The sequence below is a fragment of the Euleptes europaea genome, chromosome 4, assembly GCF_029931775.1.
Source record: "Euleptes europaea isolate rEulEur1 chromosome 4, rEulEur1.hap1, whole genome shotgun sequence".
NCBI classification, from domain to species: domain Eukaryota; kingdom Metazoa; phylum Chordata; class Lepidosauria; order Squamata; family Sphaerodactylidae; genus Euleptes; species Euleptes europaea.
The window spans coordinates 88,394,287-88,418,714 of NC_079315.1; the positions used below are offsets into that span (position 1 = coordinate 88,394,287).

At 44.4% G+C, this 24,428-nt stretch overlaps 1 protein-coding gene across 1 annotated transcript; it reads left to right on the forward strand.

Annotated features, from left to right (window-relative positions):
- Positions 1-1,845: 1,845 nt before the first annotated feature.
- On the forward strand, positions 1,846-18,854 carry UTP15 (UTP15 small subunit processome component). Its single transcript, XM_056847917.1, has 13 exons — positions 1,846-1,918; positions 4,558-4,708; positions 5,156-5,248; positions 5,976-6,160; positions 6,681-6,859; positions 7,262-7,387; positions 7,988-8,123; positions 8,674-8,758; positions 10,613-10,759; positions 11,383-11,484; positions 14,923-15,056; positions 16,766-16,824; positions 18,661-18,854. The coding sequence occupies exons 2-13, from the start codon at positions 4,619-4,621 to the stop codon at positions 18,852-18,854; spliced, it is 1,530 nt and encodes a 509-aa protein (XP_056703895.1). The 5' UTR covers positions 1,846-1,918; positions 4,558-4,618.
- Positions 18,855-24,428: the final 5,574 nt, after the last annotated feature.

Consider the following 24,428-nt stretch of genomic DNA (forward strand, 5'->3'; position numbering starts at 1 on the left):
GACTGTTAGGTCTGTTAAAAATTAGCTATGTGACTGGATCAGCCATATTACCACAGCTGACCTGGATGGCCCAGGCTAGCCTGATCTCGTCAGATCTCAGAAGCTAAGCAGGGTTAGCCACGGTTAGTATTTGGATGGGAGACGACCAAGGAATACCAGGGTTGCTATGCAGAGGAAGGCACTGGCAAACCACCTCTGTTAGTCTCTTGCCATGAAAACCCCCAAAAGGGGTTGCTGTAAGTAGGCTGCGATTTGATGGCACTTTACACACATAAGGGGTTACCACACTTTGTATTCCCAGCGATGTATTAAGAGTTTGAAAATATTATAAAAAACATCGCTTTAAAAGAGTTTTTGGATACCACAGCTTATAAATGGTTGGAAGACGTCTTCACAGCTAAAAGGGCCAAAGTGCGAACAGTATTTTTTAAAATATTTTCAAACTCTTAATACATCGCTGGGAATACAAGTGCGGTAACCGCCATTAGCTAGGTCTTTCAACTTTTTGGCAGAATGGCTTCAGTCAGAATTCCAGCTGTAAACAGGCTCTACTTTAATGACTCAGAACCTACTCTGGTTGTGCTTACGGGCAATGAGCCATGTACCCTGTATAGGAACACAGATAGATAAAAATGACACAACTCCCTCTCCTAGGAAGCTGCAGCCAAAACAAGAAGAAGCTTCGTGACAATTTTAAAGACTAACACATTTACAGCAGCGGAAACTTGGGCATCACTTTGCCAAAATTCAATAAACAGACAAATGTTAAACAAATAATAGGGTTATTGCTTTAGGGAAGGAATCTGGAATTGCTTCATAGGGGCTCAGCTCTCTGTCTCTAAGCTCAACGAAAACCTCAAACAACAAGCCACTTGAGACACAGTATTTATTTAGAATATTTCTACGCCACCTCTTCAAAAGTCCTTCCATTATAATAACAATTAAAGGCCACAGTACAACCCCCAAGCCATTAGACACCAGCAACATAAACACTATCCCTAAAACAAGGCGGAAAGGTGTTCCAGAGGCAAGGTGCCGTCACAGAGAAGGCCCTGACCGACTCCAGTCGCCACCTGCCTCCCTTCTGAAGACAGGAAGCGGAGCTTCCGAAGCCGCTTTTAACGGGCAGCCCGGCTACTCCGGCAGGGGACGGAGGCTCCTCCCCCTTGACCGACACCCCATCCCCGCCCCCACGCAACGCTCTTACGCCTCCGTCACGACACACCTTTTATCTCGGCAGCCTCGTGTCACTCCACGCGAATATTACGACGGCGACCTTATTATTGTTATTGCTGTCTGGTGACGTCATGACGTCACTTCCGCTCAAATCACAGGCCCAACCCGGAATGAAACAGCGCAGCTCTCTATCTCTGTTGTACCCGCCCAGGCGAGTACGTCAGCCTCGGAATGGGTAGCGTTGTATTTTGACGTCACCACAAAAGCTTCCGTCCACCTTCTGTTGACAGCGCGCGGGGGGAGGGCCTAGGCAGAGTGTAACTATAGCAACAGCGGGGGAACGTAATGGGAGCAACGGCTGTAAATGAACCGCACGGGCTGTCGTAGAGCGTGGGAGATCCTAGGCAGAGTGTAACTATAGCAACAACGATGGAACGTAATGGGAGCAATGCTGTAAAGGAACCGCACGGGCTGCCGTAGAGGCGTCCGCCGTTTGCGTGATGCTTCTTGCCCCGCAGATGGCGGCGTTCAGTTCGACACCGGAAGAGGCTCCGCGGAGCCTCTGTCTCTATGGGGAGCAAAACGCCATGCGGGTGCGCGCTCAAAGCTGTGGCGCAGCGCTAGTGACGACAGTCGTGACGTGTTTCCCTCTTCCTGAAGGTGGGCCTCGGTGATGGCGGCTTCCTTGCGGAGCCACGTGACTTCAGATGGCTGAAGACGGAAAGTAGTGTGGCGTTCGCGGGTAAGTAAGGAGCCTGATGGGGCGACGCGGAGGCCCCTCGGGCAGAGCGAGCTCCCCCCCGTCTTTCTGTGAAGCTTAAGGGCTTTTGCATTCTTCCCAAGACAGGTTGGATTTCAGCCGGCATTAGCCCTTCCCGTCACTTGAGCTCTCAGAGTGCCGGATTTACGTATAAGCTAAACAAGCTATGGCTTAGGGCCCCACTCTCTTGGGCCCCCCCAAAAAAAATTAAAGAAAAAAAATACTGGATGTACATTTCCAAAATATAAGATAGAAAACAAATAAAATAAAACCTACATACAGCAACAGTGTTTTGTGTTGTGTAGGCTCCTATGATGGAAGTAATGGGCCCCGCCTGCTCCCTAAAGTATCATTGGTTTGCTCATTTCTATATATAGGGTGCTTACATTCTGCATGTTTTAGGGGTCCATAGATTACCATATAGCATATTTCACAGTGGGTAGCCGTGTTGCTCTTTTCTACTACTGCAGACAGACTAAGAGTCCAGTAGCACCTTAAAGACTAACAAAAATATTTTCTGGCAGGGTATGAGCTTTTGTGAGCCACAGCTCACTTCTTCAGATACAGCTGTATTCTAGCTGTATCTGAAGAAGTGAGCTGTGGCTCACGAAAGCTCATACCCTGCCAGAAAATATTTTTGTTAGTCTTTAAGGTGCTACTGGACTCTTGCTCTTTTCTACATATAGCATATATTCAACACAAAAAACAGCGACAATTGGTTGTTGACAAAAGAAAGCTGGACATATAAAGGGTCCCATTACCTTCAATAGCTTAGGGCCTCATCAAACCTAAATCCGGCCCTGGCTCTGCGGTAGAAAAAAAGCTGTCCTTTAGGACGTAAGAAAAGCCCTGCTGGATCAGACCAAGGTCCATCAAGTCCAGCAGTCTGTTCACACAGGGGACAACCAGGTGCCTCTAGGAAGCCCAAAAAACAAGATGACTGCAGCTGCGCAGCGTTGTCCTGCCTGTGTTTCAAAGCACCTGATATAATAGGAATGCTCATCTTCTCCTGGAGAGAATATATGTTTTGTATATGCTGTAAGAAGAACCCTGCTGGATCAGACCAAGGATACAGCTTAGTAGATCATCCTGTTTCTAAAAGTGGTCAACGGGCGGGAAGGTCTAAAAGTGGTCAACGGTCTCCACTTCCCTACACCCTCAGCGATTTAAAAGAAAAATGTTAGACTTTTTCTCTTGCCACATCTCGATTCCTTTTCCGCATATTTTAAAACTCTCATTTTTTTTGCAGTGCTGTCGTAGTATTCCAAATGAAGCCAAATAGGTTTATATAAAGGTATTATACTCATGATAGTTTTATTGTTAAACCCTTTATTAAAATACCTAAAATGGAATTGGCTGTTTTAAAAACACCAGACTGCAAGTTTTCACTGCCAGTTCAGACCCCATGGCCTATAGTAGGATGGTAGGCTTTCTTTCCTATTTTTGCCTGTGCGTTTCTGGCTTGCAGAATGTGTGCAGACTCCTCCTGGTACTTGGTGTTACTGGTTAGAGCAGGATTGTTTGAGGACAAGAGACCCGGAGGTCTGTGGGTTTAAGTATACTTGTTAACAAGGGCTGTTGTTAATTGAGAGTTGTTCCATAATACAGCCAATGTCAATTTACCATCATTAGATAATTATCTCCAACTTCTATTCCATATATATTTTCTGCTTGTGCAAACAGTAATTCTTTTTCTTATGGATGCTCCTTAGACTGCACTCCTGCAGGTCCTTTGAAAGGGCAGAATTGTTGGGAATCGCTTAGTTTACAGGTGCTGACCTAGTTGGAGCTTAGTTTTGGCATTTTAGGTGCAATATTGATCTTGTTGAATAAGTTTCTTCATTTTGCTTTAGATGTAGAGAATAAATGTTGCAGCTGTATGGTTGTAATGTATATTGCTTACTACTTTCCTTATTGTTGTTGTTATTTATTAAATGTTATCGGCTGCCTTTCTCACTTGGATTTGAGGCAGCTTACAAAGAATGAAAAGCAGTTCAGTCAGACAGCAAAATCTCCAGTAAACAGTCCTACTGCATTATAGGATTACAATCACTGAACTTAGACCAATTTTCAATTGCACTATTTTTTTTTAAGGCATGACATACCATAATGAAGAAAGGGGGTTTCAAGGTAGAGGCCATTGCAGCAAAAAGGGAGCTGATGTGTACAGTACACTATGGAATAGACTATCTTACAACCTCTTATAGAAGTGATTTCCTGTGCTGTTCCATTATATTACCGTTCCAATTCCTTTGTAAAAATGCTGTCCTAAACATTTCCGTTTTGCACATTCTGTGAAATGATAGAAGTGTGGAAACCTTCCTGATCACCTCAGGCAGACTGTTCCACAAGGTGGGAGCCACCACAAAGGATGTGCATGAAGAAGCAGTTGTTAGTTTTATTCTTTTGCCAGGGTGGCACCTTTAGGAGGCATTGCTCAGATGAGCAAAGGTGTCACAGTGGGGTATAGCAGGAGAACAGTTTTACTTAAAACTGTGTTCAACTGTAACAAATAATGTGTGAATTAGTTGAGAGAACAGTACATTCTTACTTGGTGTGGGTAGATTTAATTATTTGAGGTATCCTTCTAATGTCAGTGAAGTTTTTTTTCTTTCCCCAAGCGGCTGATATACTTGGAAGATAATATTTTTCTGCCTGAGGAAACATTATTTGAAAGGAATAATGGCTAGCTACAAACCTGTCATCATTCAGACTTATCCAAAACTTGGTGAAAAAGTAACACAGGATACTTTATACTGGAAGAATTACAAGGTAAGAATGTAAAGCTAATTGTTGGGTTTAGAGCAGGATTTATACCATTATTGATTTGAAGACATGAGGTGTTTGATTTGACATGTGATTCTGCAAAATGTCAAACAGCTCAAGGTAGCATTTGATTATTGCATTTCTGCTAGGTGACAATATTTGCTTTTTAAAAAAAATGTTGATATGGATTTTATGCTAGGTAGTGTTGTGGCAGATGTGTATCTTTTTACATTACTAATAGTGCCATCCTAAGAAGAGTTATGTTCATTTCTGCTTAGGAATGCACCATAAAAGACAAAACAGATTTTTTTTTAAAAAATCAGTTTTTTACAAGTTCATAATCTAAAACCCTTTAAAAGATGTTTGTGCTTCTTTCATGTTTTTGTAAATATTCTGCTAGTGAAACAAAACTAAAAGATGAAATGTGTGAAAATTGTTCTCCCCTTTTTCCAGTCTGCCATTCAGATAAAGGAGTTTGGTGCAGTGAATAAAATTGACTTTTCTCCAATCCGTCCACACAATTATGCTGTTACAGCCTCCTCGAGGGTAAGGATTTAAGATGAAGAAAGATGAAGAAGAAATAAACTGCAAATTTCTGGTGTGGTTACAGAAAACAAAGGAAGGAAAAATGGGACAGAATGATTACTGCATCAGAAAAAAGAGACTTTGTGGAACTAGGTTGTCTATCATGATCTGTGTCAAAGTGGCTCTCTCTCGTTGTGTTATGTCATCAGAACCCCGGACAGAGCCATGCAGTTAAAGTCAGACTGGATCTTGGTGTCTCTCATTAAGTTCTGTGGGCCAAAGTGAAATGGGGTGCAAGTGGCAAGGGTGTTGAGGAAGGACAGTGCCCAAGTTCTGGGGTTGGGGTAGCCCATATTTTAGTAGTGTGGCTCAGCACAAATCTTTGCTATCTCCCATAGAGGTGAATGGTTGCCTGTCATCTTAACGGGGGGGGGGGGGAAGTAAGTATTACTCTTAGGAGCATAATTTCCCTCCCTCTCCCCTTACCTACCCTGGCACAATTGGCTCGCTTTCCTTGAGTGTAACCCCATTTAGTGGTGCAGTACATGTTTTTCTAGTACTGATAGTAACTCATTCTGTCCACTCCTGGGATTGCACTGCTGCCCACTTTTCTTCCACCCTTCCTCTGTTGAGGAGCATTTTGCTGGGCATGGATGGACCGTTCCACATCCATCGTCATGGTCCAAGCCTTTTCCAGCTGCTTTTCCTCTTAACACTGGCTGACAGGTAAATATGTATTTTGTTGTAGATTCACATTTATGGCCGATACTCACAGGAGCCAATCAAAACGTTCTCTCGGTTCAAAGATGTTGCATACTGTGCTACTTATAGAGACGATGGGAAGCTGTTGGTCGCTGGCAGCGAAGAGGGCAGTGTTCGACTCTTTGACATTGGTGGGAGAGCAGCGCTGAGACAGTTCGAGGGCCATACCAAGTAAGATATCTCAGTTTAGTTACGTGCATTGTGGCTTCCAGCTTTATTGCATTCCTATAAGTTACTCTGAAACGAATGGCTCGTCAATTGTAGCCACTGTGTTAATTTAAGCAGTAAATTGGATATTATTCTTTTAAATTTCAAATGTACATTGTTGCTTGCTCAGTTGATAGATCCATTCTGCAAAGATTAGTTTTCTGCTGAAGAGCATAGGTTCTCAGTCATTACAACAAGCTGATAATGTAGGCCAGTATTAGTATTCCAGTATTATAGATGAGAGGCTGAGAAAATAGTGGCGTTCCTAGGAAACTACAAATAGCTTTTTCATACATTCATCACGGAGCCTGGCTGTAACCAGGAGGCCATTGAGGTTCTGCTCATTCTACAGAAATTTCCCAAGACAGATTTCAAGCAGCCAGAGACCTGGGTCTGGCCTGAAAACTCTTGGTAGGTGTTTCTCATATTTGACAAAAGCGATTGCAGGGGACTAATATGGAACACTTTGGATTTTGTTTTTTAGAGCAGTACACGTTGCAGGCTTTCTATCTGATAAATACCGGATAGTATCTGGAGCCGATGACTACTCATCCAAGGTGTGGGATGTTTCTTCTGCCTCAGAAATTATCACCTACAGAGAGCACACAGACTATGTGAGATGTGGCTGCACTAGTAAACTGAACTCAAATCTCTTTGTAACAGGTTTGTGGGTTTGACTTATGCTTACCTCTGTCAAGTAGAACTTATCCATTACATTTACTCTGTCTATTGATGATTACTCAGAAAAAGGTCCTCTTTATTGCTACTCCTTATTGCATTTTATTTCATTCTGTGTCTTAATAGTTTGTTGTATGTGATTCTTGCATGTTTGATTGTGTTCTGGTAGGCCAGATTGGCTGCTTAAGCTGATTTCTTTTTCTAGCTTGTATTTAATTTTTAATTTATGTCACTCTAATCTATGTGATTCTGTGTACTTAAAGCATTGATAAATGCAATTCTTATGATCCAACACAGTGTATTCGGCTGTACCTAGAGCGGCATTCAGTTCTTTAACATCCATGAAAGATTCAAACTTTTTTTTCGTTCTCTGGAATGTCTTTTTAGGCTCATATGATCATACTGTGAAAGTATTTGATACCCGGACAGAAAACAGCATTATGACGATAGAACATGGACACCCAGTGGAGAGTATTAACCTCTTTCCTTCTGGAGGTCTTCTTGCGACTGCAGGTATGTTGTCAAATAGCCAGATTTCCTTTTCCGGTTGTATTGCAACTTTCTTTTATTTCTGTCTGTCTTCAAAGAATTCTTATCTGATTGGTAGCATAGGCAATGCTGACAAAACACACTGTCGTAAATTACGTACCACTCATGCCTGAATGCTTAAGTTCCAGGATGGTCTCATTGTAGCTTCTGAGAATCACCTGCGCAGTCTGTAACCCACCAAGAAAAGCCACAGCCTACTAGCTATGTGCAACAGTTCACCAAGAGCCTGATACATCCCTTGTTTTTTTCTGTCTGTCCATATCTATAAAGGCAGAGCGGTTGTTGAGCATGCTAGGCCCCACTGTACTGGTGTGGATTGCGACTGGCTTAGTGTGGGTCACAAGTTGTGTATATTCTCCAATCTGGAAGCACATTTACAGCATGGATATCTGTTCCCAAACCCTGATCAGACCACGTGTGCTTAAGTAACCTACGCTGGTTACGTAAACGGACTTTGGCCATACCTTGATCAAAGCCTGTGACTGTATTTAATTTATCTGGTCTCATTTCCAGTTTGCTTTTTGCGAAGAAGTTTGCAAATAGTCTCTGTTCTCTTTCTTGCAGGTGGTCGATATGTTAAAATCTGGGATATCCTTAAAGGAGGGCAGTTACTTGTCTCCTTGAAAAATCACCATAAAACAGTAACCTGTTTGTGCCTGACAAGCTCTGGTCAGAGACTGCTGTCTGGCTCACTAGATAGGTTTGTACTTCTTACTGTTTTTCTTCCTGCCTGGCTGTGGCTCTTTTTATATGTAGACATAACATTTAAATAAAAGTGGCACTCTCTGCATTTCAGTCAATCTATTTTGATACATGAGGAAGCAAAAACTGGGACACATCCTGCCTCTCAGTCAAATGATGCTGTTGAATATGCTTTTTGTGCTTTCTAGTAACCTGGGAATGACGTGAGTCAGTGGGGAGGGGGGGGCAGAGTTGCCCAAAAACTCTTTTTCAAGTCACTCATACCTTCTTGAATCTCCTTTGTTTGAATTTGGAAAGAGCAGTTGCACTGCCGAACAAGAATGTTAATTTGCGAGATGTTGGTTTGCCTGTGGGAACCTTTTATCCACATCACAGTTTATTACTGGGCACTTCTGCACACAACGTAGCTCTCTTTTGGTCTCCTTTGCATCTTTCCTCGCTTCTCGAACCATGACAAGCTGTTAGCGGTATGGTGCAAATTAAGATTCTGTGAAATTCTTCAGCGGTGTCACCGAACTACTTGGTAAGAGATCTTTTTATCTGTGCAGGCACGTGAAGGTATACAGTACGACATCCTACAAGGTGGTTCACAGCTTTCTCTACGAAGCCTCCATTCTCAGTCTTGCATTAGCAGTACGTATGATGAAAAAGGCCTTCCGGTCACTGATCAGTATCTCAAAACTTGCATGTATAAATGTTGTATAAATAAGGTAAATATTGTATGGATAAGATAACAGTGCCTGTGGGAATAAGATCCTGTTCAAGTGGATGGTACTTGTACAGGAGCCGTTCTTACTGGATTGGGCACAGTTTGCTGTGGCTTGGCACTTGCTGCAGTGTTATCCATGGTTTTGCATTCTTCAGCTGTTTTTCCAGTATTTCTTTCCGTTTAAAGTAAAGGTAGTCTCCTGTGCAAGCACCAGGTCATTCCTGACCCATGGGGTGATGTCACGTCCTGACGTTTCCTAGGCAGACTTTTGTTTACGGGGTGGTTTGCCATTGCCTTCCCCAGTCATCTTCCCTTTACCCCCAGCAAGCTGGGTACTCATTTGACCAACCTCGGAAGGATGGAAGGCCGAGTCAACCTTGAGCCGGCTACCTGAAACCGACTTCCGTCAGGACAGAACTCAGGTTGTGAGCAGAGCTTTTGACTGCAGTGCTGCAGCTTACCACTCTGCGCCATGGGGCTCCTTTTATAGGCTTAGATGACACCAATTTCAAGAATACTTTCCAGATAATTCTGTTTCTTCACATACAGTATCATAACTGGCTTAAAATCAAGCTGTGGAAGATAAAATCCAAGTAACCAAAGGTGGAGACAGTTCTAGAGAAGTAGGCATGTTACTCTGCTTCCGATTAGGGCTGAATTTGTCTGCCACTGGAAATCTAGTGTAGCCACACACCCCAAGTAATGCAACTATGTCTGTTTTGAAATAGTGCTTGCGGCATACACATGTGAGGAGCAAGTGTGATTTTTAAAAAGGGATTCTATTGGGTTGTGTAGTGGTTAAGAGCGGTGGTTTGCAGCAGTGAACTCGAATCTGGAGAACCGGGTTTGATTCCCCACTCCTCCACGTGAGTGGTAGATTCTAATCTAGTGAACAGGATTGGTTTCCCTACTCCTACACATTAGCCCAAGATTAGCCAGCTGGCCTTGTCACAGCTCTTAGAGCTCTCTCAGCCCCACCTACCTCATAGGGTGTCTGTTGTGGGGAAGGGAAGGTGATTATAAGCCGGTTTGAGTCTCCCTTAAGCGGTAGAGAAAGTTGGCATATAAAAACCAGCTCTTCTTCTTCTTCTACATTGTGTATCCACTCACTGGGATAGATAGCCAAATAATTAGGATGGCAGATTGTATCTTGGAAGTTGTTAGAGTATATTTATTTGTGAGTTACTTATTTGTGAGTTACCTTGTGAGAAATTGCAAGCCATACCCTTGCTAGGCTTGGTAGCTTTGCCAGTTTTAAACTCCCCCCCCTTCACCCTTTGAGTCTGGAGTTGCTTCAGATGCAGGGGTGCCTTTAGACTGATGCCTTAGACTTTCTCTGTATGTAAATTCTTAAATCGAGCAAAGAAAGCATAACCAGTCCAGGGTTTAGTGGTATAGAGCACTTGGGTTGTAAACAGTAGTTTCCAGGCTCAGTCCCTGGCATCTTTAGTGAAAGGTATCAGCTGCTGGGAATGACCTTTGTCTGCTTACTCCATTTGTGTGATTGAAGGGATTAATATCCACCTTTCCTTCACCATGGAGTAATGCAGCATACATGGGGTGGTTTCAAGGAGATCTCCCATACAGACCCCAGAGTTGCTCGATGTGCCTTCAGACCATACCTGTGTTTGTCTCTGGGGAATTGTTGCCAGTCAGGGTAGGGAGTTCGGAAGTCAGTGGTCAGACTTGGCATATGGCAGCTTCATAGAACAACATGTCATAAATGATCCCTCAACTACAATTCCAAGGTCAGCAAACCTGTTTCTTCTTGCATTTAGCCTGAGGATGAAACCCTGGTTGTTGGCATGTCGAATGGAATACTGAATGTTAAACATCGAAAACATGAAGAAAAGCAGCCTTTTCGAAAGAGGAGGAGGCCCACGTATCGAACATTTGTGAAAGGAAGGAACTACATGCCAAAGCAGGTACAAGGCACAGAATGTACAGATCGGATCTTCTGCTTGCAATTTTAACTGGGCATATGATACAGCGAAATAGCAAGATTTAAGGGGACATCAGGCCTACAATACTTAGTTGATTAGATTAATACTTTAGAAAGCATTTTGATTGCTTTAAAAGGTATCTCTGATTATTCAGGCAGCAGGTTTTTTAAAATTTTTATTTTTAATAAGAGTGCTTATAAAATCAGGGCTGGCTGCTGCAATCTTAGAAGAGGCGTTTTTTCTTCTTTCTCACAGTCATCAAGTGACCATCCTAGAAATTTTATTTCTTTTCTTGCATATGTTTTTAACTCTACATTAAAAGTGCCAACTGTTAGTAATACAAGCAGTAAAATTTAGGAATATTGGGTTCAAATCCCGGTTGAGCCAGGAAGCTCAGTGGGTGACTTGTGTCTCAGTCATCTCTTGGCCAACTCTACCTCACAAGATCATTGTGAGGATAAAATGGGAAGAACTACCTATGTTTCTCTGAGCGCCTCGGTGGAGAGTTTAGATAAAAATGTAGTCAAGGTAGAAGTGATATTACAATGAGATGGATTCTTTTCTTCTGTAGCCTCTGTCATGAACTGTCATATTTTCCTTTTTAGGAGGATTTCCTTGTCACAAAGCCTGTAAGAAATCACTTGAAAAAATATGACCAACTTTTGAGAAGTTTCCAGGTTTCCAAGGCTCTGGATGCTGTCCTACAGGTAAGGTCACATTACTTGGGTGGTCTTTTGGAATACATAATTCAACAAGCTGTAACATTCTCAGACAAATAGGCCCCTTTCTGGTCTGTAAAGGTCTCCGCTATGTTCCTCAAGGGCTTGGAAGGCAGCATGGTATAGCCCAGTCTTGTCAGATCTCGGAAGCTAAGCAGGGTCAGCCCTGGTTAGTATTTGGATGGGAGACGACCAAGGAATACCAGGGTTGCTCTGCAGAGGAAGGCACTGGCAAACCACCTCTGTTAGTCTGTTGTCTTGAAAACCCCATAAGGGGTTGCCATAAGTTGGCTGTGACTTGATGGCACTTTACATACACACACACGCACGCATGTTCTTCAGACAACACAGTCCTGAAGGCTGGTCTGTTTCCTAAATGTACATGAGCCAGGGACTGAGCAAACACTCTGCAATGGCATGGCTGTGATGTACGAAGGGAACCAGCCAACAACAGGGTGGCTGCCATGGGAACCCGAACCCCGGCGCATAATGGACAGAGGGGAGAGGCAGCACCACGCACTATGCTCTGTCCATGCCCCCATTCCTTCCCACAGGGCCATCACTCATGGCCGTACTGGAGGGCCAGCACTGCTTGGAAGCTTGGCTAGACCAGGAGCTGACTGTCCTGCAGTGTGTAGAGAGGGAGTTGGCGTGCACGCAACAACTGCAGCTTGGCACAGAGTGCCACCAGTGTGGCCTCCTGGCAGGTTTTGTTATATGTTCCCAGTAAAACATATTGTGTCTGCATGCTTGTGCACTGCTGTGACTCCATCACAGCATGGCCTGTGTTTGACTCAGTTCCAGTCCTTGTCTGCCTCCCAGGCTCAGCGCCCTCGGTGTTTGTGGGGAGTTGGGCCTATGTGGTGGGGCTGTCAGTCTGGGGTTGTGTGGGAGAATCTTCTGGGGAGGCCTGTGCCAGTCCTGCTGCTGCCTTGGACAGTTCTGGATGCCAGCTGCTTGGTGGCATGTGAGTAGATCACTGGAGGGGTCCTGCCTGGGCAAGAAACAGGGCCAGCAGTAGGGCCGCCATGGGGATGCGCATGAAGCATTTAACTTTTGCTGGGTGGGGAGGTTCTGTAGCTGTGTCTTGGGATGGTTCCAGGGAGGATGTGAGGCCATGGATGTTACCGGCTGGACCAGTTGTCTCCTGCCAAGTAGGTGGTCTCGGGGGGTGTACTTCTGGGGGTGGTCTGGCCTGCTTGGTGGTTGGCAACCCTGGTGGTAGGCGGGCCTCTGGGCGGCAACAACATGGTGGTCTGGGCAGGTAGAGGGGTGTATAAGCCAGTGGTTGGGTAGGCCCCCTCCAGGCTCTGCTAGGGCCAGCCTCGGCGGTGGGTAGGCTTTTCGTTGGCTGAGCACTGTGCAGCTGTCCACCCCGGCGCTGTCTGCCACGACTGCCCTGGTATGGCCACTGCCCCTGGCTGGGGGGGCGGGCGGGCATGACTGCGGGAAGGGTTGTGTGAGGGGGACTTGCCAAAGGGGGATGCGGAACAGTGAACTTAACCTCATTCCGTGCTGGGTTGTCTGGGCTGGGGCTCTGCAGTCAAGCGATGTGCCGCTGCTGTGGTTGTTCAGGTCGGCATGCTTGAGGGAGAAAACCAGGGTGTACCCTTACAGTGGCGAAAAAACATCCTCTGTGGGGAGGGGGAACCAGGTTGGCAGGGGTTTGATGGATCTCTGCAGCTGCTCCCCCACCTATCTGCCCTGTTGGTCAATAGCGCTCCTGCATGATGTGCCCATTGACTGAGTGTGTGTGAGCTGCCGCTGTGGTGTAAGATGCTAAGTCCTGCGATTGCAGGGCCAACTGATGTAGCCCCGGCATATCTTCTGGCTTTGATCAGACCAGAGTTTCTATTGCTTGCTGGGTACTGGCATTGGTCATCGGGGGGAGTATGGCCAGGGGCTGTTGAGTGCTGGGCACAGCGCTCATTGGCCTCCGGTGGGTCTCAGTGCACCAGGAGCACGGCAGTTGGTTGGGGGGTGGGTGGTCTGGCCTCCATGAGCACCTTGGGGCTATGTCACAGGTTTTGTGGGTGTAACTCTCTGCTGCTGATTGGGGATATTCGCAGGCTGAAGTGGCTTAGGGAGCTGGCTAACTCCTGCCGCTCTACCAGGTCTGTCCACTCTCCTGGCGCAGGGGGTTACGCCGGTCACACTTTGGCAGGGGGACACAGTGGTGTTTGGCACTGGCCCAATAGGGTTGGGGCACCATGGCATCATACCTCTGGGTTGCTTTGGCATATCCAAGATACACCAGTATGGCTGGCTGTTGGTCATGTCCTGTTGGGCCCCCCCCCCCATTGCATTGTTAATCTATCAATGTTACTGGGAAAGTCACAGAATTTCACAAACTAGTTATTTCTCTCCATCTGAACTCTAGAGGCAGTTTCTTGCCTACACTTGCATACATTTTAAGAGGGAGTGGAACTAAGAAATACTCATGCACAATTCATATTTGATGCGTAGTTCATGTAGTTTACAGTCAAAGAATCTTGTAAGGCCCAGCACTGTAAATCGTTGATCTCAAATCCACCTTTCCGCAACATGATTGGCATGTGTGCACGCCTCATTTTTTTGTGTCCCTGCTCCATATATTTCTACTCTCACATCCTTCAGCTGTTTGTCTCATGTGCTTCACTCAACGACTTCAGGGCTCATTCCATAACTGCATGACCACCACCAAAGTGCATTTTGGAATATTGCCCTGAGAACTTCTGGTGTTGGTTGAGGGTTCATATTGCATGCAGTTTATTTTTGCTGTGTGTAAAGTGCCTTCAAGATGCAGCTGACTTATGGTGACCCCTTGGGGTTTTCAAGGCAAGAGACGAATAGAGGTGGTGACCCTGGATTTAGTTGGTGGTCTCCCATCTGATTACAGCGGGTGGGGAACGTCAGGCCCGGGGGCCGTATAAGGCCCACAAAATCATTTGGTCTGGCCCTTCATGGGTCCTGGCAGATCTCTAGCTCAGAAGGATGCTGCCCTGCCTGAATCTCTCAGGCCCAGCTGGGGACGGCAGAGCTCAAAAGCAAGTTGCTCTACGTGGCACACACTTGGAGCCGTCTCCGGTCGTGCCTCTTGGCTAAATGACCAAATATAGCAGGCTAATTTTTAAGTTGATAATTTTATATGGCCCGCGAATGATGTTATAAATATCCAAATGGCCCTTGGCAGAAAAAAGGTACCCCACCCCTGGATTACAAGATCAGGCTAGCTTGGGCCATCCAGGTCAGGGCATTTGTTTGCTGGTCCCTTGTAGCAGAGGCCTCCAGCACTTTGGGAGCTAGAGAAGGTACCCCATGAATGGTTTTGAAATGCAAACTTTCATATTCTGCATGAGCTCCCATGTGGGCCAGCAGGAGCCTTGACTAGTGTAAAAGGATATGGTCAGCTGGAAAGGTGTGCTATTGAGTGTGTTGTGCTTCCAGGGCCCTGTACGATCGAACCCGCCTGAAGTTACAGTCGCAGTCATGCAGGAACTGAACCGCAGAGGCACGTTGAAAAATGCACTTGCGGGACGAGATGAGAAACAGCTCAGCGTCCTCCTTTCTTTCTTGATAAGGTAACACCAAGGGGACACTCTCTGGTCCGAAATGTTGTGCCCTGCGTCGAGAGAAATTCCACAGTGAATTTTGCTTTCAAAGTACTGGGTTTTGAAAGAGGCTTGGAAATATTTAAGAAGTTCTTCAGTGACCAAGGGTGAAAAGAGAAGGAAGCCAGGATATGGAAGCTGGCATTTGACCGCCCCAGCCATACAAGTATTGATAGAAGCACCAATTATAAATTAGAAGGCGGCAGCCAAATATTAATTGTTGGATCAAATCAGCATAGGAAATTCAGCTCTCTTCTCTACTGCCCTCACTTTTCGGCCCTTGTCATTTCTTGAGGGTGGTTGGGACAATGTTTTGGTAACAGCAAATGCCCAAATCGATAGGATCCCTCTTGTCAGGTTCTTAATTCTAGATCTAGCAGTTGTATGCCTCTGGCTCTCTGGCCTTCCCATAAGAAGAGCCCTGGGGGTTCAGACTGGGGGTCCATCAAGTCCAGCATTCTGTTTCATACAGTGGCCAACCAGTTGCCCCGGAGGGCCGGCAGGGCAAAAAGGCTGAGGCTTTCCCTTGATATTGCCTCCTAACTCTGGATTCCAGAGGTTTAACACCACTGAAAGTGGAGGTTCCCTTTAGTCACCATGGCTGGTAGCCACTGATGAACCTTTCCTGCAGGAATTTATCCCAGGATACCTTTGCTTGCTCACTTCTTTCTTGCTAATGCTGTGCAGCCCTAATTCTGCCTCCCAGTTTTGTCCCAGCCCTACTTTCTCCAACTCCAGTCCTCCACAGCCATTTGTTCCCTACTGTTGGATCACAACCACACACTCCAGCGTGGTGTAGTGGTTAAAAGCGGTGGCTTGGAGCGGTGGAATCTGATTAGAGAACTGGGTTTGATTCCTCACTTCTCCACATGAGCAGTGGAATTTGATTCCCCACTCCTCCACATGAGCGGCGGAGGCTAATCTGGTGAACTGGATTTATTTCCCCACTCATACACGTGAAGCCAGCTGGGTAACCTTGGGCTAGTCACAGCTCTCTTAGAGCTCTCTCAGCCCCACCAACCTCACAGGGTTTCTGTTGTGGGAAAGGAAAGGTGATTGTAAGCCGGTTTGATTCTTCCTTAAGTGGTAGAGGAAGTCGGCATATAAAAACCAACTCTTCTTCTTCTTTTCCTACAGCAGGGCCCCCTGACCTTTTTGAACCTGTGGGCATGTTGGGAATTCTGACAGTGTGGTGGGTTTAGCCACAAAATGGCTGCCACAAAATGGCAGCTACAGGGGGTGGAGCCAGCCACCAAATGGTTCCCACAGTTTACCTTCAGTCACGCATGAAGATTCTTGTGTTGTGATGGCAGCTGCTGCCAAAGCAACATATATTTTTTTTAAAAAATCTGCACAGCCAGTCAGAAGCTTTCTTGGGGAAAAGCCCTAACTGGTTCCATCCACTTTCTGAAAACACTTGGTGGGTACCAGGAAAGGTGTTGGGAGGCCTTAGAGACAGACCTCGTCCTAGAGCATTCCCTTTGTGGTCTGAAGTGTGTGAGATTTGTTTGTTTTGTTTTGAAAACTAAGCCTCCTCCTTTTTTTCTTTTTAACCCATTGCTTTGCCCTCTTGTTTTGCTGGGTTTTGATTTTTCCTTGTAGTGCAGAGGAGAGCCTAAGCTAAACTTCCTGGACTGGAGTGTGAAGGTTAACACAGGGCTTTTAAACTTAATTTGCAGGCATGTAACTGATATGAGATTTGCTGCTGTGCTGATCAATGTTGCGGAAATGATTATAGGTATGTATGAAGTTCCAATTCATAAGACTGACTCACGCCCATGGTGCCAAAAGCATGCCTTCTTGTGTTAGTCACAAGGGAGGATAGATTTTTTAAAGCTTATATTTATTTATTAAGTGTATACATAGACAGTTTTTAATGTCTCCCCTCCAGAGTACTTGCTTGAGAGGGCTTACCAAATTAAACGTAATAAAAACATGGCATAATAAAGGTAACTATTAAAACCCAGTAGGGCATAAAATGCCGTATTTGCTTGAAAGGAAGGCTACCCTGAATGTACGGTGAACCCCTAGTTGTTGTTATAACTATTATTTTGCCATCAAGTCACAGCTGACTTATGGTGACCCCATAGGGTTTTCAAGGTCAGAGACATTCGGAAGTAGTTTGCCATTGCCTTCCTCCGCATCATTGGAGGTCTCCCATCCAATTACTAGCCAGGGTTATAAACATTTTTTTCCGCTGGACATAACTTTATCTTGTATGCAAATAGTAAGAGGGCCTCTTCTTTTTCTTCCCCTCCTTCATAATGCCTGGAAAAAACCTAGCTGTGCATTGTAGTAAATACTGTAATAAGCAGCTCAAATTAGAACCTCCAAACAGTTTTTAGGCTCAAAATTGAAAATCAGACTACGAGGGCTTGATCTTTTAAGGGCCATTTTTAATTAAAAGCCTGGGTAAAATGATGTTTTTGCCTGGCACCTAAAAGAGAATAGGGTATGCACCGGGATTGCCTCAAGGAGAAGGGCATTCCACAGGCATGGGACTGCTGAAAGTGCCCCCCCCCCCACTTGTCTCCTTGCTCCTTCAGGCAGGAGCAGAGAGCAGCAGGGCTTGCGATGAGGCTCTTAACTGGTGGGCTGTGCAGTACGGGAGGAGGTGGTCCTTCAGGTCCCCTAGCCCCAAGTCATTTAGGGCCTGAAAGGTAAGAGCTGACATTTGAATTGTGCCCAGAAACAGGTGGGCAGTCAGTTCCTCTTCCTTGGACTTGCTGTCAAAACTTTCCCACTCTCTGAAGTCTGTCCACACAGTGATAAAACTCTGAGATTTGCCTTTTAAAAATATATTTGGAGAAGAAAGCCAGGATTTTCAGGAAACTTAATCCAGCACACAGTATCAAAGTAAACAGTTCTTATTCTTGCTCAGAGTTGCAAAATGCACTCAGCCCTCCCTGTAGGAGAATAAATAGAATGTAATCCCTTGAATTTAGCAGAACCATGCCAATAAGAAGCCTTTGCTTTCCACAGAAAGACTTAGTGTCTTGTTAAAAATCCAAATGTATACGCTTAAGAATTCTGTAAATGTTTATCACTATATCTAATAGTGAATGGCTGGCCCTGCGTGGATAGTAAAATTATTGTGCATTGTGTTAGGAAAACATTGGCCAAATTTCAGCCACCCATGTGGATTGTCATAGCAATCACAATACATGCTGAGGCACCCACTTGGAGTTCTGGCACAGGGCCTTGGAGGTGGTGGCCTGCACAGGGAAGAGGATGACAGGCCGAGCTGCGGAGGCCACAGCAATTGTGGGTAATGGGAAGGGGAGTGGGAGGAAGGGAGGAAGCATGGGTGAAAATGGGATTTCCCCTATGGGTCTCCCCTTTGTCTAAGAAGAAACCAGTTGCATCTTCAATACTAACTGAAACGATTTTCTTAAAAGGGCAAGAGCCTTCCTACAAATCATTTGGTGCAGCTGCCTATGAAAACTCTATTCTACTTGAAATTATTTTGTTGACAGTCTTAGTGGTGCAACTGGATTCTTTGTGCTTAGAAGAAATGCTACAGCCTGTTAAGCAGGAATTCTGTTAACTTGTGTTTTCTCCTCTCCCTTGCCAGATATCTACCTGCCTGTGGTTGGACAATCTGCTGTTGTCGATAAGCAGTTTTTAAAACTTCAGAATATTGTAGAAAAGGAGATTGATTACCAGGAGGAACTGCTAGAAGTCTTGGGGATGATGGATGCACTGTTCGCTACTTTGGCGAGAAAAAAGCCAAATGCCGTGGAGGAGAACAAACTGGATGGTGTATAGACTTAAGTCCTCAACAGTGACAGCGTTGGGCAGTTTCACCAGAGGATGTATGGCATTTGACTCATTTTCTCCAGTGACACTTTTCAAAAAGCCTGCCCTACAACAGGAAAAAGTTGAAGGGTGCCTACTACTGGTGACTGTAGAGAGAAAGAAAGGACCCCTTTGGGAATATTTTTCAAGTTTTTTTTGTTCAAAAAGTAATTTAAAGTATTTTATGCCAGTGTTGTATAAAGTTTATTTATATGAACACGTAAAAACGCCCCGATGAACACACAAAAATTAACCTGTAGCTTCATTTTATTTTTTCAGATTTCTTGAAGAGCTTTTTCTTAAATTCCCAGTTGAACTAGGAATAAAATGTGGCAGGAATGTGACAAAACTAGACCTTATTGCTTTCCATTTTAATTCTCTTGCATTAAACTATTTGTGGTGAGTCAGACCTGATTAGAATATTGTTCAGGAAGAATACGAACCTATGCGGGTTCTTAACCAAAATCCTTGCAGTGTGTATCTTTGTTCATGCAAGATCTAGTTTTCATACTTAATACTATTGTAAATAAGAGGGACTTATGTGGAACAGATTTCCCTTTGAAACTAACTTTAAATCCCAAAGATAAAGGTCTAGCATCAACACCAACTTGGGCTACATTCTTTCTTCTCCTAGTTGGTTAGCCAACTTGCAACACTTGTTTTAAACACAAAGTTAAAAATGTCTTTTTTCCATCACATGATATTCTGTGCCAGCCAAACTCTGTGATTATTCAGGAGTTTCTAAACCAAGTGTCGAGTTTTGTATAATGCTGCCATAACTGCCTGATGGCATATCAAAGTTTTGTTTTTTTATTGCCAGGTACATGAGAAATTTAAATTTAGTCTGTTCCGTAATATTGTGTTTCAGTTGGCAGGCTGCAGAATTTGGGGCTTGCAGAAGTTTGTGTTTCAAAAGATGATGATTGCTACCATTAGAAAAACAGATACCGATAAAGTACATTCTCAAGCAATAGAGAGAGGGTTAATGTGTAGGTTAGAACTGACAGTGCTTTGGATCCGGTGGAGTGTTTCTGTGGGCAGAAAGATTTTTGCCCATGGAGTGCAATTTTCTCACCTCTTATCTTTGAGAGATACTTTTAAAGGTCGTGAAGCAGCAATCCAAGATCTGCTGTGTCTGTGTAAATATGTGAAAACTGCTACCTCCTCCCTCACAGGCAAAGATTTTAAGGGGGGTGTTTCTATTGTTCCATATCGACCAGTACTCCAAATGAAATAAATCTATGGTGTAGCTATGTTATCTTTAAAGAGCTCATAAATTTATTTTAAAATTATGTTCAAACTGTAAGCAACTTGTGTGCATTTCAGTGCCTAAAGAACTCAGGGCAAATTCATTTGAAATGAATTGCCTGAAGTTATACTGGTAGGAATACTAGAGGAAGTTTTGCTATCGCAATGCTATTGGAAACAGAGTAGAATTGAATGCATGCCCCCCCATTTATTGTTGACTTTGGATTTACAACCCTAGAAGTCGCATCAACATATCAAGTCACAGTCACACCTACAGAAGCAAGGCTGGTTCTCTTCCCCCCTCCACCCTATGGAGCAACTGCTGCTCAGCAAAAGATGCATGAAAGAATGAACTCTGTGGGTGGGCCAGTGATGTGGCTCTTTTGCATGTGGAGATTTGTCTTCTAAGCCAGGCAATGCTGACATGGGAGGGAACCAAGTCATCCAGCCCACTGATTCGTTTCACGTGCACATTCTCAGTGTCTGGCCACTGCACTTAAGGGGAAATGGTTAACTTAAGAAAAGCCATGCTGGATCAGACCAAGGTCCATCAAGTCCAGCAGTCTGTTCACACAGTGGCAAACCAGGTGGGAAGTTGCTGCCCTGTTTCCTTGATGGAGCCATCAAATCATGCACAAATTTAAACTTTATTTTAAAGAGGAAGATTTTATGGGCAGGTAAATGTATGAAAAAGCTGTTGTTGCCTTAAGGTTTTGTGGTGAGATCTGCAAATGACAGGCAAAATTGTCTTTGCCGTTTGAGAGCACTCCCAAATCGGTTTATGCCCTCAAGGACTCCTTAGAGTGACCATCTACAGCAGAGGGTAGGGCTTCCATACCTTTAACAATTGGGCAGAAGAGGAAATTGGTAGGTCTGTAAACCTTGCAGAACCGCGATAAACTGCATCTTCTTGCCTGGAAGTACACCAGCCTCATCTTTCATTTATGGCTCTTTGAAGAGCATAATTTCTTTCTCTGTCAACTTGACCTGTGGTTTGTCTGCAGTATTTCTGCTAGCATTGCTAGGTCACAGCTCAAGAGTACACGAGTATCCAACATCTCCCTGCAAGAAAAGGCACAACTGAAGGGAAGTTGTTACTATCCCTCCCTATGTCCCTGTTCTGCAGTAACAGAATACTCACAGGTTAAGTATGAAACCTAGTCCTTTGATGCCTGTTAACTTGATACAGTCGGCACATAGCATAACTGTGTTGCAGGAGGAATGGTTCCTATCTCAACCACATCGACGATATTGTAGCTTCCAGAAACATCCTGAGGATTTCATTGTCTTAACATTATATCCTTTTCACTGAATCGAGAGGACCCTTAAATAATTTGCAAAAGGTGATCTCACACCAAACGACGTGGAGAAAGATCAGGAGACCTGTTTAGAGGTGGTGTAATTCTCTCCCTGTCCCTTCCCTGTAGCACAGTGACACAGAGATGATAATGAAACACAACCCGAGCAGTTTCAGTAGAAGATAAAAGCACATGAGAGACCCCCGGAGTCACAAGGAAAGCCTGTCCAAGTGTACCGTTGGCGTGCTGGCTGTGCTTTCATCAGGACTAGCCATTCCAGTGTGACAGCTTTAGGACTGTTACAAGATCCACAATCTTTGAAAGCGTAGCTGGAAGTCTCCCTGCACGGTTTGTAGAAATCACGTTTATTTGGCGCAAGCCTTTCTTTTGGGACTGTAAGCATTCAGCGGCTTAATCAGCAGGTGAATCAGCTCCAGTTGCTTAATGGCCAGAGGCCAGTTTGGGAATGGGTAGGCCTGCCAGTTGAGGGCATGCTCACTCTTGGTTCCACGCTGTTTTGTTTCCAGTGAGAATGATAAAGAAAAGCCGAAGACTGCCTTGCCTTCTGACACCAGGTAGGAGCTTTTCCAGGCAATCCTGCTTTCCTGGGAGCAAGCCCCCTTGCATAGACCTGAGTCGACCTTCTTAAGGTTGCTCTCTGTTTTATTAGACGGTAGAAGATTTCACATGTTCTTCAGGATCTCAAAAGACACCTATATTGAGGGCCTGGTAACAGGCATTATTTAGTTTGATTGTCAAACAGTGGTAACTACAAAAACTGGATTGATGCCCCTCACTTTTGAAGAAGTATGGCTACCTGTAGTTTTAAAACAGAAGTCTACAGGCAGCTTAAAAACTTAACAAAATTTGTTTCAGCAAGAGCTTTCTTCAATCAGAGCTCATTTCTTCAAATGTTTATGAGAAGGAAACCATTTTGGATATTTTCATAATAAAAATCACAGAAGGGGGAGGGAGGAAGAGTTGGAGCAGAGAGAGACTTGGTTTGAATTCTGTTATATATTTTTTCCTGGTGTGATTCCCTATGTAAGGGATTCAAACTCATTTTGTTGTACACATAATGGATGAGAGAAGTCAGAGGTTCCAGATTCACTTAAGGGGAACTGATAAAGGTATAATTAAGTAGGATAACAACTAATCAAGGAAGAAGACGTCTGTGGCATATGAAAAATGGACTAATTTAAGGAACGAATTACAGTATGATAGAGCATGTTAAGAAGAACCAGCTGAAGTCTCTAAAATATAGGTCCTGTTATTAGAAATTACAGTGGGTGAGGAAATCCATGTCTCTGTTTAAGCCAGGATGAGAGTAGGTGTTATATATTGCTTTTGAATGCTTGTTTGGTATTAACAGTTACTTTCAGATCAGCAATGGTATGTCCAGGAAGACTAGAATGTTTCTCCACTGCTATCTGAATGTTGTGTTTTTAATATCAGATTTTTACCACTATTTACCTACAATTTTACCACAATTACTAGAAATACAGTGTAGCAAAAAGGTGTGTGTTTATAGTATGCATTCAAATTTTCAAGTCTGAGGAAGTACCAAGGGGTTGTGTAATATAATGTTACTGAGCAGGTGGATAGACAGGAAAAGACCATGTGGGATGGTTGCTCCAAGAGGCAGGGCCCTAGTTTGTTTATAATCTATGCAACTAGGAATATTTAAATAATTTGGCCTCGACATGCCGTGGAAAGGGTGACAAAGGAGTCAGGCCGCTGTAAATGCGGGGGCCAAGGGAAGGTGGCTGTGATCATGTTCCTGGGGACTTGAAAGCGGTACAATGGAGCGATGTTCACATGTGTACCATATGCTCAGTTCTGGTTCCTGTTCCTCTACCTTCTCCAGCTAAACTGGTTTTACACCGTTTTCTTTGTGGCACAGCAAAACTCCATTTGATCGGCGACGATAAAAAGCCCACAGGCAGCTCGGGCTCTCCTGCAATATTGCTTTAAATTCTGAACCAACTCTGATGGGACTCCAACAGTTACCCTAACCAGGGTCTTTACACACTGGGCACTTTCACACATCCTGAATAATGCCCTGTAATGATCATTTGCAAGTGGATTTTGCCATTTCACAGTAAAATCCAGCTGCACAGTGCATTGAAAGTGGCTTGAAAGTGCCCACTGTATTTGGAAAGGTTATCTTACTTTCGGGGCAGGGGGAAGAGAAGAACCGATCTGGATGGAAACTTGCGTTGAATATGCACATCCATAATATTGTCGAAGGCTTTCAGGGTCAGAGTTCATTGGTTCTTGTAGGTTATCCGGGCTGTGTGACCGTGGTCTTGGCATTTTCTTTCCTGACGTTTCGCCAGCAGCTGTGGCAGGCATCTTCAGAGGAGTAACACTGAAGGACAGTGTCTCTCAGTGTCAAGTGTGTAGGAAGAGTAATATATCGTCAGAAAGGGGTTGGGTTTGAGCTGAATCATCGTCCTGCAAAAAGTAACAAAGGTAATGTGCTAACCATTGTCCTGTAAGTATCAAGATAATGTGCTAATGAGGGTGCGGTATGTTAATATGGAACCATTGTATCCTGAAGTGATCTGTTAATGTGTGAAATCCAAAGCTAATCCGCATGGCTATTGTGGACTGTAGTCTTTGTTAGTCTGGAGGTTTTCAGGACATCCATGTTCAGAAACTTGATTATAATGAAGGCCTTCTGGACGTTACCTCTGGGATGCTTACAGTCCCAGTAGCCAAAAAGGGCAAGAGTCCAGTAGCACCTTAAAGACTAACAAAAATATTTTCTGGTAGAGTATGAGCTTTCGTGAGAAGTGAGCTGTGGCTCACGAAAGCTCACACCCTACCAGAAAATATTTTTGTTAAGTCTTTAAGGTGCTACTGGACTCTTGCTCTTTTTGACTACTGCAAGCAGACTAACACGACTACCCACTGTGAATTAGTCCCAGTAGCGACAGGGTGTTTGTATCTTGCCAGGACCACTTACTTACTATCGTTCTACCCTTCCTGGGGG